Source organism: Aspergillus ochraceoroseus (genome assembly GCF_002846915.1).
Source record: "Aspergillus ochraceoroseus IBT 24754 chromosome Unknown P175scaffold_4, whole genome shotgun sequence".
Classification (NCBI taxonomy): Eukaryota; Fungi; Ascomycota; class Eurotiomycetes; order Eurotiales; family Aspergillaceae; genus Aspergillus; species Aspergillus ochraceoroseus.
The window spans coordinates 368,307-379,574 of NW_024468479.1; the positions used below are offsets into that span (position 1 = coordinate 368,307).

At 48.5% G+C, this 11,268-nt stretch overlaps 6 protein-coding genes across 6 annotated transcripts; 1 reads left to right on the plus strand and 5 right to left on the minus strand.

The window, feature by feature from the left end:
* Positions 1-468: 468 nt before the first annotated feature.
* On the minus strand, positions 469-760 carry P175DRAFT_0531905 (uncharacterized protein; the record flags this gene model as incomplete). The annotated part of the gene is made up of 2 exons (XM_040899917.1): positions 469-602; positions 724-760. 2 exons carry the CDS (start codon positions 758-760, stop codon positions 469-471), a joined length of 171 nt encoding a protein of 56 aa, XP_040751957.1.
* Positions 761-788: 28 nt separating this feature from the next.
* On the minus strand, positions 789-1,114 carry P175DRAFT_0557252 (uncharacterized protein; the record flags this gene model as incomplete). The annotated part of the gene is made up of 2 exons (XM_040900759.1): positions 999-1,114; positions 789-923 (listed from the first exon to the last, which is right to left on the minus strand). The coding sequence occupies exons 1-2, from the start codon at positions 1,083-1,085 to the stop codon at positions 789-791; spliced, it is 222 nt and encodes a 73-aa protein (XP_040751958.1). The 5' UTR covers positions 1,086-1,114.
* Positions 1,115-1,394: 280 nt separating this feature from the next.
* Positions 1,395-2,282, plus strand: P175DRAFT_0501187 (TMEM14 family protein). Its single transcript, XM_040897107.1, has 3 exons — positions 1,395-1,587; positions 1,643-1,681; positions 1,755-2,282. Exons 2-3 carry the CDS (start codon positions 1,679-1,681, stop codon positions 2,064-2,066), a joined length of 315 nt encoding a protein of 104 aa, XP_040751959.1. The 5' UTR covers positions 1,395-1,587; positions 1,643-1,678; the 3' UTR covers positions 2,067-2,282.
* A 251-nt stretch (positions 2,283-2,533) lies between these two features.
* On the minus strand, positions 2,534-4,140 carry P175DRAFT_0501188 (putative C2H2 finger domain protein). The gene is made up of 3 exons (XM_040897108.1): positions 4,000-4,140; positions 3,565-3,947; positions 2,534-3,506 (listed from the first exon to the last, which is right to left on the minus strand). Exons 2-3 carry the CDS (start codon positions 3,847-3,849, stop codon positions 2,805-2,807), a joined length of 987 nt encoding a protein of 328 aa, XP_040751960.1. The 5' UTR covers positions 3,850-3,947; positions 4,000-4,140; the 3' UTR covers positions 2,534-2,804.
* A 731-nt stretch (positions 4,141-4,871) lies between these two features.
* On the minus strand, positions 4,872-7,103 carry P175DRAFT_0531909 (uncharacterized protein; the record flags this gene model as incomplete). Its single annotated transcript, XM_040899918.1, has 1 exon — positions 4,872-7,103. One exon carries the CDS (start codon positions 7,101-7,103, stop codon positions 4,872-4,874), a length of 2,232 nt encoding a protein of 743 aa, XP_040751961.1.
* A 2,147-nt stretch (positions 7,104-9,250) lies between these two features.
* On the minus strand, positions 9,251-10,987 carry P175DRAFT_0478522 (RTC4 family protein; the record flags this gene model as incomplete). Its single annotated transcript, XM_040895364.1, has 2 exons — positions 9,251-10,523; positions 10,671-10,987. The coding sequence occupies 2 exons, from the start codon at positions 10,985-10,987 to the stop codon at positions 9,437-9,439; spliced, it is 1,404 nt and encodes a 467-aa protein (XP_040751962.1). The 3' UTR covers positions 9,251-9,436.
* Between the last annotated feature and the right edge of the window lie 281 nt (positions 10,988-11,268).

Consider the following 11,268-nt stretch of genomic DNA (forward strand, 5'->3'; position numbering starts at 1 on the left):
TTTTTATGGGTCCCTAATCTGGTAATATCTTAATCACTGTAGATGATGCAGGTCTGTGAAGCGAGAAAAAAAAAAAAAAAGATCAAGTTTACTTTAGTATGCCTTGTTCGCGTAATGTAAAGGTATCAAAATTTAAATCTTGCTGTTCTTTTTCTTCTTCTTCTTTGCTGTCTGAGTAGTATATAGGTGGTTGAAATATTTCCCAAATTTTGTCTTGTGTATTAAGTCTTTGATCTCCTCCTCCTTTTCAGTGCGTGATCCTTTGACTGGTGTGCTTGTGATTAAAGACAAATTAATTATAGTTTACTTGATAGACTATAAAATTATACCCAATCTCAAGATCCTTCTTATCTACAGTATCATAAGATTGGTTCGCCTTTTCCTTTCATGATAGCAGATTGCCCAAATACGCAGTTAACTGCAGCTCAGCATTCCCAAATATTTCTTTCTTCTTGGCCTCGATACACATCAAACCAGAGTCTGAAACCCCACGGCCAGAGTGCCCGCTGCCCAGTCAGCGTGACCAGTGAACACATAGGGAACACCAGAGACTGGGCGATTGATCTCAGCTCGCAAATCATCCTCGGGAAACATTTTCAGAGCTTGTCGAGGGGCTCAGTATTAGTATCACGTCTCTTTCTCTTGCGAGAGCCTCTGGTGGATGACCGTAAAGGGGCATTTGCATTAAGTCGTGCCTGAGATAATGCCGGGATCATGACAAACTCTGCTCGCAATCTGCAGTGCCAGTCGTATCCAGCATCTTCTAAGGCTCTGAAATTTTCAATATATCATCGGGGACGGGATGGGATGAAGTGCCATCTTTTGAGACGAAGAGGTATCGCAGCCTCTTCAAGGTCAAATATACTCAGGATTTCATCTTTGCCAGCTTCACCAGCGACTTGTTGTGCCGCCTCAATATCAACCTTGAAGATTCACATTTACTCAGTTCACTGAGCTGGGCTCCCGTCAAACTGTCTTGAACCTGTCAGCAATCGGACCAGTACGATGAGCGAAACGAGGAAGCAAACATTTAGAGCAACCCCCCGGTTGTCTGAGAACCCGAGGCAAATTTTGATGATGTCCATATTTGAGACGCTGATGGAGATACGATACTGTCAAATAGTTCCAGTAATTGGTCCAGCCTATGAGGACTGCTGAAAAGCTGATTGTGTTGTGCCTGCGCTAGTCCTTGCTGTACGGCGTACGCTAGCGGCTAATACGCTGGCGGCTAAGTCACGCGGGCAATCACCTGAGATTGGTAATCAGGGATTGCCGAAAATAGCAGGCGGTGTATTGAAACAGAATAAGGGTGTAAAGAGTTAACTAGGACATTACAAATCATTCACTTGCAGTCATAGTTAACTAACTAACTAACTACTGTGTATGTATGTCCTATGTACATACCATAAGTCATCCCAAAACCAAGCTATAAACATTAAATCAATCAATTAACATATACCAATTCACGTAAGGAGTATGGAGTATGGAGGATGGAGGATGGAGTACCGGGGAAACCATCGCTACTCTGAAACTCGGTGCTCGGGTTGGTTTCTCTGGACTTCCGGGGTCCGACCGACCGACACCTTTATAGTAAGCTCGGTCAGCATCATCATCACCTCCTCCTCGTCTCTAACTATCAAAACAACCTCTCTTAACAAACCAAAACCTTCATCCCAAAATGGTAAGTAAATTAAACCAACCCAATTACCCCCCTTTCACTTACATTCAAACCCCCCCCCCCCTTCCCGGCCCAGCCCACAACCTCCGCACTCACCCTCGCCCTCCTCACCTCCCTCGGCGGCATAATCGGCTACGCCCGCACGGGCTCCATCCCCTCGATCGCGGCCGGCGTCTCCATCGGCGCACTGTACCTAGTGAGCTTTCTCCGATTGAAGAGCGGACAGCCCTACGGCGCGGAAATCGGACTCCTGGCGTCGCTGGTTCTCGGTGGGAGTTCGGTCCCCCGGGCAATCAGGTCGAGGAAGCCGGTGCCCGTGGGGCTGAGCGTTATGGCGCTTTATGGCATTTGGGCTTTTGGGGGTGCGGTTTATGGGAAGAGCGGTTGAGTTTGTTGTTGGGGAGTTTGGAATCGGGGTCTAGGCTAGGCTGCTTGGGCTTGGAATGGGATACCGATACCTACTACATCCACTAGGTAGGGATTTTCGCGTGTATATCTTGAATGAATGTGGAGCGAGTGGAGTATGTGCAGTGAGTGGTTAATAGGACTACGGAAGGTAGTAGTAGGTGCACAGCTATAATATTACTTTTGTGACAACGATGATGAATCTATTTATTTTTTTTTTTTTTTTGGTCTGTATTAGGTGTGCCTACCTTGGCTAGACTTGAACTTACAGTAAACATCCTGAAGTAAGGTAGGTACCAACTCAACTCGTGGGTGTCAGCGCATGCAGAGACAGCGAACGGATTGCGACCTGCTCTACTCCGACCATGCCATGCCATTCCAACCATGTAACTATCAGTTCCTTCTGTCAGGGTGACGGCAACTCACCAAGACTTGACGCACGCACGCAGGATTCGAAGCTCGGATTCGATATCCAGTCGACATCCACGAAGTAAGGCCTGTCTCAGCGGCTGGCTGCACTGGCAACTACTGACACAGGATCAGGGCAGGAATAGTACAAATAACCTCAAGGAAAGAAGCAGAAAAAAAAAGAAAGAAGGTCACGACGAATATCTAGAATCTCAACATGTATCGGACTTAGCTGGAATCTGTGTTCCCGTCTTGATTTCCCCGCTTTCATTGCATTTGCTATCGCGTAACGCTTTAGGATACTCGAAGTTGGTCATGATTGGGCAGGGTCGACGACGGCGCCCACAGCTGCAGCGGGAGGAATCTCTTGAAGAACCGGTTCCCCGGGACGATGCGAAACGAACGCGTACCTTGGCAACCCGGCCATCTTTTCCTCCGGGCTGGTCTCGTTATCTGAATATACCAACCTTGACTGCTTGGACTTATCTTTCTTGGTGGCCTTTTCTTCCGCGCCATCCGCCTTGGGTGCGCTGGCCGCTGCTTTGTCAGCTTCTCTGGCTGCTCCGGAGATGAGATCATCGACGGAGGAAGAAAACGCTGTGGGCTCGGTCTTTTCACCATTAGAAACCCCGGGAGCACCTGGAATAGGATGGCCCATGTGCATCTGCTGCATCTGATATGCGTTGACTTGCGGCGCCGCGATGGCGGGTCGTTGTGGGAGACTCGGTGCAGCTGGTAGGCTGCCCGGCCGTGGGGGGAATGCTGTTGATTGACTGATCTGAGGTTGTTGAGATGGCAAAGGAGGAGGCGTGTTTCCGTAGGGAGGGGCGGGTTGTCCTGGCTGAGGGGAATACCCGGTGGGTGTAGAAAACTGCGAAGAGGGAGGATATTGAGGTTGTCCTGGCGAGAAGGTCGGGTAAACGGGGCTTGCTGTTTGTTGGTATGGGGAACCAGCCCCGGCATATGGTGGAGGATACGTAAGCGCAGGAGCGGCGGCGGTCGTGGGAGATGGAGCCTAAGAATCAGCGTCAGCATAATCAGTCCAACTCAAAAGGGGAGGGGGAGGCACTCACAAATCCACCACCCACACTAGGTGTCTGTCCCGCTCCAACAGGCGTCACTTCACCGCTGCTTCCTCCAGCTAAGGTCTCTGCCTTCTTGGCTTTATGTTCCGCCAATCGCTTCTTCAAGTCTGATATGCTCTCGAGCTTGGGTTTCTTCGCGGGCTGGCCGCCAGAAACCGACGTTCCTGAAGGGGGGTTTCCTGTTATGGCCTGTCGCTCTGCTTCCGCTTGCTGGAATTGGGTAGCGACTCGCTGGTTGTGTGCTTGGATAACGTCCTCCGGGACACCTTCCATGCCGAAGATCTCGACGTCAAGGCTGGATCGATTAGAGAGGGCATTATCGACGGCTGTCAGCTGTTCCTTGTGTACCTGACTCATATGCACCGACAAGCCTATCATATTTAGAACAATTTTTGGACATCGAGGTAAGTGACATTCACTCACCTCCCGCCGTATTGAGCTTCCTGCCGCACCGTTCGCATTTGAAATGCTTGGCTTTCTGATGTGAAATGAGGATTTTAAGATCATCGAAATCGCGTTCGCAGTAATAGCACCACGGGCGAGCCAAAAGCTCCTCTAAGGTGGGGCTACGTCTCTTCTTTCCCATTTTCAAGTGAATCTTGTAAGACGCGAGGGTAATTCTGATAGAAAGGAGTGAATGTTGAGATGCAGGAGTTGGTGAGCGCAGTTCGCCAACGTCGAGATGCGCCGCGCCAACTCTTCTATCACGTGAACTTCCGAGTTGGTTGAGCCACTAGTCCTCGTTCGGAAATTCTGTGTATTAGTCATGTGGCAATGATTTAACTACCTAGGTAGGAGTAGTTCACTAGTTCAACTATTAGTTAGTTAGATCCCGGCTATGGAATTCTACATCTAAGAAATACACCATTTTCCCAACAACAGTATGCTAGTTAATACTTCAGGTACTTCGCTACCTTGTTATTCAAAGGAAGGCATTTAGACACAATATTTTCAATTCAAGACCAATGACTCGAGAAAGAATGCCACTCTCCGATAAATGTATAGTACAATTCCACATGCCATCCAACCAATTCGCAACAAACTGCCCATAAATGTACAAAACCAAAACAAAAATAAAACCCCCCCATGCGCCTCTCGCTGGCAAACACGCTTAAAAAAAAGAGATAAAGCAAAACAATGTTTATAGGAGCCATGCCTTTTTTTTCTTTCATAGGGCTGGTACATATTGACAAAAAAACACACTAGGTATACACACTTTTCCCTCCTTTCATCACCAAAAGAAAACATTAGAATTAGTATTAGACACGGAAATTAGAAGGGAAACTAGAGCTGGCTCATGCAGGGCGCGGGTGGCCTGGAGGAGGAGGATGAGGAGGCAATCCAGCCGCCGCCCCATAAGGGATATAGTAGTCGGGATACGGGGTATGATAGGGTTGAGGGGGTGGCGGCTGAAGAGGTCCACGGGGAGGAGGGAATGAGACCACCGCCCGGGGATCCATAGGGGGAGGGTATGGAGCCAATGGACCACGAGCGGCAGCAATTGGTGCCAGCTGCGGGGGTTGGGTATGAGGGCCAGGTGCTAAAGGAGTCGGGACAGTCATAGCTGGAGGAGCAGGAGCAAGGGCAAGACCGGGGTCGGGTCGCGGGGGCCCAATAATAACAGGGCTGGTTGACTTTTTCTTCTTTCCAATAATCTTTGGAGGCTCTGCCGCCTTTCTGGCTGCCTCTGCCACTCGGTCGGCCTCGATTTGGGCCTTGGAGCGTTTTGGGTTGCGGACACGACCCTCCCGGTTGAATCGGGCCCAGTGGTTGAGCATAGCTTCGGTACGTTTGGGATTCTTCGAATTGGCGATCTTCTGACGTCGAGCGAGTTCCGCTGCATCAAAGGATTCGTCCTGTGCACCTACTTCCTGGCGGTCGGCGGTAGACACAGCTTCTGCACTTCCACTAGGGGCAGGCTCAATTGGCACCAACTGGGAGGTTCCAGTGTGTGTTTGTGAAACATCCGTTGCCTGTCGGGCGGAGGCAGAGCGAGACGGTGCTACAGTAGTGGCAGGAACGGGAGTCAGTGGTGCTTCGGAAGCTGCACGAGAGCCTGCGCGAGCACCCCCTCTTCCACGTGCACGACCACCACGACCACGGACAGACCCTTTTGGTCCGGGCTCGACCAGCTCGACTTCAGTGGTTTGGCGACGGGTTCGAGTACGGCGCTTTACGGCGTTGATATAATCTTGGTCAGGTTCAGCCGGCGTTGGTGTTTTCTCAGCAACTTCCTCGGTCTCATTAGCTTTGTTGGCCGCTTCCATCTCTGCAGCCTTCCGTTTGCGGGTCGCCTTTCCAACGAATTCTTCACGTGGAGGATTTTGAAACTTTGGTACATGCTCGACATTAAATTTCAAAATAGTAGGCCATCCATCGGGGTTGGGGTTGTTCGGGCCAGCCTTTGCGGTCATCTTTCGGAATTGAGCAGGGGTTGGTTTGAAACCTCCCTGCACAAATGGGTTTTGATTGCCAACCTTATCTTCCTTGGGGTCATGCTTGTAGCCGTAGAGCATAGCTTCCTTCTTATCTTCAAAGACCTGTGGTCGTTCGAATTTCCTCGGGTCACTTGTTGCTTTAGCCTGATGTCTGGTGGCAAGTTTCTGGAGCTTGTCAATCGCCAGGTACTCGTCTTGCCATGCTTTCAAAGTATAGGAAACGTTCTCTGTGATCGCGTACAGCTCGTCGATAGAACGCAATTCCGGGTCACGGAGCTGAGACAGGAAGTCTTCAAGAGGGGTAATTTCAAGAAACTCGCCCCGTCCAACCTTTGGCTTCTTGTACGGGTCAGGTCGTCCACTGAGTTCAGGCGCGTCCCGTTTCTTGCCAAGACGCTTGGATTCATGAAAGACAGCTGTCCATGTTTTGCCGATGCTAGTAGTCTTAGCATCGTAATCGTCGGAAAAATTGCGAACGTTGTGGATGTTCCAGAAATTGTGGAGACGTTTTTCCAAAGAAACAGAATCTTGCTCGCGAGAGAATTCATGTAGTTGATTGGAAAGGGCCCGATCAGACTCGCCTTCGGGGACTTCTACCTCCGCTTCAGCTTCAGGTTCTTCCCCATTAAGGTCGGCAACACCTTTTTCATTTTCGTCGTACAGCTCAGTGGCTTCAGCGCCTTCAACGATGTTGTCGTCACCTTCAAGCTCGACAGTATGCCGCGAGCCATGCTCGTTGGGAGAAGCCATATCTTCGGTTTCAAAATGCTCATCATCATCATCATCGTCATCATCATCGCCAGGGTCGTCATACATGGAAAATTTAGCAATATGAGGATGAACAGTTGCGATATGCTTTTTAAGAGCCTCGTTGCTAGAGATGGATTCATCACCTGATGATTCAAAATACATTCCACACCAAGCACATTTAGATTTGTGAGCGATAGGGGAAGGAGATGGGGATGCCTGGGTAGAAGTAGAGTGTGCCTGAATGGGTTCGGAGAATTGTCGGCGTAACGGAGAGTCCTGGCTGGCCATTTCCGAAGTACGACTTTCGAGGTCGACTTCACTCTGGGTAACCGGAGCCATGGTGAGAGAAATCATGAAAAAAAAAAAAGAAAAGAAAAAAATAAGAGGGAGAAGAGTAAGAGAAGAAGACCAAGGTGCCAATTGAATTGACCGCGTGGTCGGAAACCCAAAAATCGGGAGCCTGGATATACAGTTAGTTGAGTAGACTCGAGAGAAAAAGTTCGCATCGGTGCCAAGACACCGTTGACCTTTCGCGGCCATCGGCAGAGTAAGGGAGCAGACAACAGGAGAAGGAGAGAACAATACAAGTGAAAGTAGGGAAATAACACAAAAGATTGATTGATCGGTATTAAAAAAAAAAAAAAAAAAAGGGAGTGGGGGGAATAAACGTTTTCACCAAGAATCAAGCATGAACACCGAGGAAGACAGTGGAACAAGCGTGGCATCCTTACCTTGAAAACAACAGAGCCAGTCCGTCGTCGAATAGAAGAAGACCAAAAGGCAAACTTGACGAGGATAAGCAGGCTTTAATGAGTGCCTTAAGACCCAAAAGAAAGATGGTTGAAAAAGAAGTTGAAAGGGTATTTCTACAGCAGAAGCAGGTGGTTGCCAGGGATAGTAACAAGTTGAGTAGAAGAGAGCCAAGCGGGTAAGCAGCAAATGGATGCACCCAACCACACTGGAAATAGAAGGCAAAGGCCAATCTGAGATCGGCGTGACTAGCTTGATGAGGAAATAAAGAGAAATTGATATGTTTTGAAGACTGTACTAGCGGTGGTTCCAGAGTAGAAGGCGGGAAATCTCTGGGGCAGAGGTAGGAGTAGTAAGTAGAAGAAGTATGAAGGTTTGAGACGAGGATGCAGGAAGAGGAGAAGAAGGGGGGGGGGGGAAGGAGAGAAAAAGGGAGAAAGACTCGAAGAATGGGATGCAAGAAGAACACAAGCAGTGAGAGGGAAAGAAAGAAGAAGATGAGAGAGAAGGTAAAGAGATGAGAAAGGGGAGGAAGTACAGATAGCGTAGTTGAAGTAGAGAATAATGTAAAAGAAGACTGGGGGGAAAAACTTGAGTTTGTACAATAAGCTACTGCTAGTAACTAGACTACAGTATGGTAAGTAATGTGTTACGCGCCTGATTCAATAATTTACCTCGATTTCCCAGGATGGGATCCACCGGAGCGACCATCTCAACCAATTAAAAGGGGATCTTGGTGCCACCGCCTCCGGATTGATCCTCTTTCTAGCCGCGTTAATACCAATCAACTCGTTTCTATACTGTACTAAAATACAACACCACACCTACAGAGTAGATCCGTTATCTTTTGTAGATGGTGAATATAGAGTACTTGGGAGTGAATATTCTCTGCCAGAGCCATCCTCATTATCAATAAATGTACTGGGAAGAAACACGAAATTCCCTCCACCTAGGCAGGACCTGTGCTTTGTAGACTAGCATGGATTTCATGGAGTAACTCTGCTAGGAAGCGCCATAGAGCAGGATACATCCATATGATACCTGCTGAAATCCTTGCTAGTTACTAGGGGAAGTACTACTAACTACCTAGGTAAGTACCTTGTTCCCCGACAGGATCTGAAGACCCCAAATCTAAGTCGAAAAGACAAAGTGCATCCATCTACCTACGTAAGCACATTCCAAGCTTCTACTCGAGACTAAACTAATCTCTAGAATGTCTGTCTATAGGTCCCTGTTCCCCAAAGCGATCGCATATTCAGCAACAAGCCCATAAATGGCAAGCCTATATATGCAAGCCCCTACTCAACTCATTTGCAAACCAGGGTTGTCTTGTGTTTCCGACCAGATAGATTCCTCTATGCAAAACAGATCACTGTACCTAAGCTGGTACATGAAACCTCGGGACAATAAAAGATGTTATCACGTTGGCATTCAAGACAGACTCGATGTCTCAATCTAGGGACTTTATCATGACAATGTTAGCATCGCATGCATTCCACATGCAGACTTGAAGAACATAGTACTGGTCGCCGTTACGACTAGGAAGGTGACATTGGTTTCGATGTTATGCTTGCTGTTGGCGGCATACGGGATTCGCGATTCTCGGGTGGTGATACTGATAAGCTTTAAGTATCAGGGTAATAAAGGTATACCCCGTAGCATGGGTGTCTAAGATTCAGGTTGTACAGAGAGAGAAAGAAAGAAAGAGAAATGATTAGATGATCGTGGAGTAGCGTGGCAAGAAAAACATTTTGGTATCAGGAGCGAACATTCTCTATATACAGGCAAGTAGGTATCTTTCGACAACGAGCGCAAAATAATAATAGGAATGATAATAATAATAAGCTACCTACACTAAGCTAAAATGGATGACTGATGAAGATAAGGGAAGCAAGTACAAGAAAGTGTTTAATTCTGGGCACTCAGCTCAGCTCATCAGCTTTTTCCGTGACCGGCACGCTATCACTCAGGGCAAAGTTCAACTTTTCTCCAATCTCGATACTCTCTCGTAGAATCTGCCGCGCGGATTCATCGTCAACGCCCATGTCCTCCTTCACAAGTCTCACTGCAAGTTCTGGAACAAGCACGGCCTGTGAGTAAACGACTACACCGGCCTTCTTGACGATATGGTCGTCGGCTGCTAGATGGCGAAGCTTCCGGGCGAACCGCGCTGTAATAGCTTGTAGCATTTTCCCTGACCCTCGAGTGCCATAGTAGCCGCATGATATTGTTTCTAACACGTCACCAGATAGAGTGAGTCGGAAGTTCTTGGCCTGGCCGGATTTCAGTGCTGTGTCCAAGACGTTTCTGTAATAGGACGGACTATCTGGAACGAGAATCCTCTTCTCCAAGTCGTCGAAATGAGTGCGGATTCGCTCATGGAAATTTTCCCAGTCAATCGTTGGATACCCCTTCTCTTCCCACTCTTTCTCTGCGGAGGACTTCTTATGCGACTCACAGAAGACCTGCTGATCTCGGATACGCTGTCTGGGCTGCGCTTGGAACTTGACCAATAGTGCCGGCGCTACCGGCTCCTTGCACATCGGACAGAGATACTGGGTCTTGCGCGAACATTCATTCACAAACTCCTCAAGGGAGGCGCAACTAACGGCCGAACTAAGAGGCGAGTCATCATCAGAGTCGTGAATCTCAATATCAAACGCGGACGAGGTAAACAGCGAGGAGCTCGATATACTAGCTGGCGGAAGCTCAGGCGGCTGCTTAAAGCCAAGAACCTCTGGGACGGCCCTCGAACTCGAAATCTCCAGGTCAGTATCAATCGGCACCCTAAATCCATTTCTCTCGGTTTCTTCGACGTGATCATTCCCCGTTTGAGACTGGCCTAACTGGTGTAACGGTGAAAACGAAGCTGATTGCGAATGCACCGGCGCACTCGACGACGGCGACCCATATACAAAAGAAGACCCCTTCTGAAACGAATCCGACTTGCGTCCGTTCTTGGACTGATAACCAATGGGCTTGCGTTTCTTGATGCTCCGCTGCGAAGACCTGATCCCACCAAAGATATCATCACTGTCGTCATCGTTATCGTTATTGTTGTTGTCTTGCGCCTCTTGGGTTGCTCGATGAAACGCCTCGCTCGAAGCTCGTTTCCGACTCGACCCAGGCGACTTGAAGAGATCTCTCTTCGGTGACCGTGTATGATTGTTACCGGAATTGTTATTATTATTATTATAGTTGTTATTATTATTATTATCAGAATAAGCAGCAGCAGCAGCAGCAGCAGCAGCAGCAAGCTTCTGTTCGAGAGTCGGTCCCGACCCAACTCCAACCCGCCGTGGTGTGATGTCTCCGAAGCCGTGATGATCATCGTCGCTTAACCCGCCAACGTCGGAGATTTCCTCTTCGGTCGAGCTGACGGGTTCGTCATCAGTTGCAGGCTCGGATTTTTTGGAACTGAGTTTCCGGTCCGTGTCGGCAGCAGCAGCCGCTCTGGTTCGCAAGAGGACCATGGCGGGGGAGGTGAGGTGCGTTTGTTTTGCCGTTTGCAGTTGGGACGAGTGTGATCGTAGGTTTTGTCTGCAGCTGTGGTTCTTATGCTCAATTGGAGAAGATGGAAGGAAAGAAGAAATGTCTTTGTCTCATGGTTAAGAAATGCGGAGAAGCTCTCGAGTAACACACCAAAGATCTACCAACTAACACGCGTTCCTTTTCAGACTAAATCACGCGGGTTGCTGCCAGCTTATGTAAGAAATGAGTTGTGATTTTTATCCATGTTATTGTTCTTCCATTA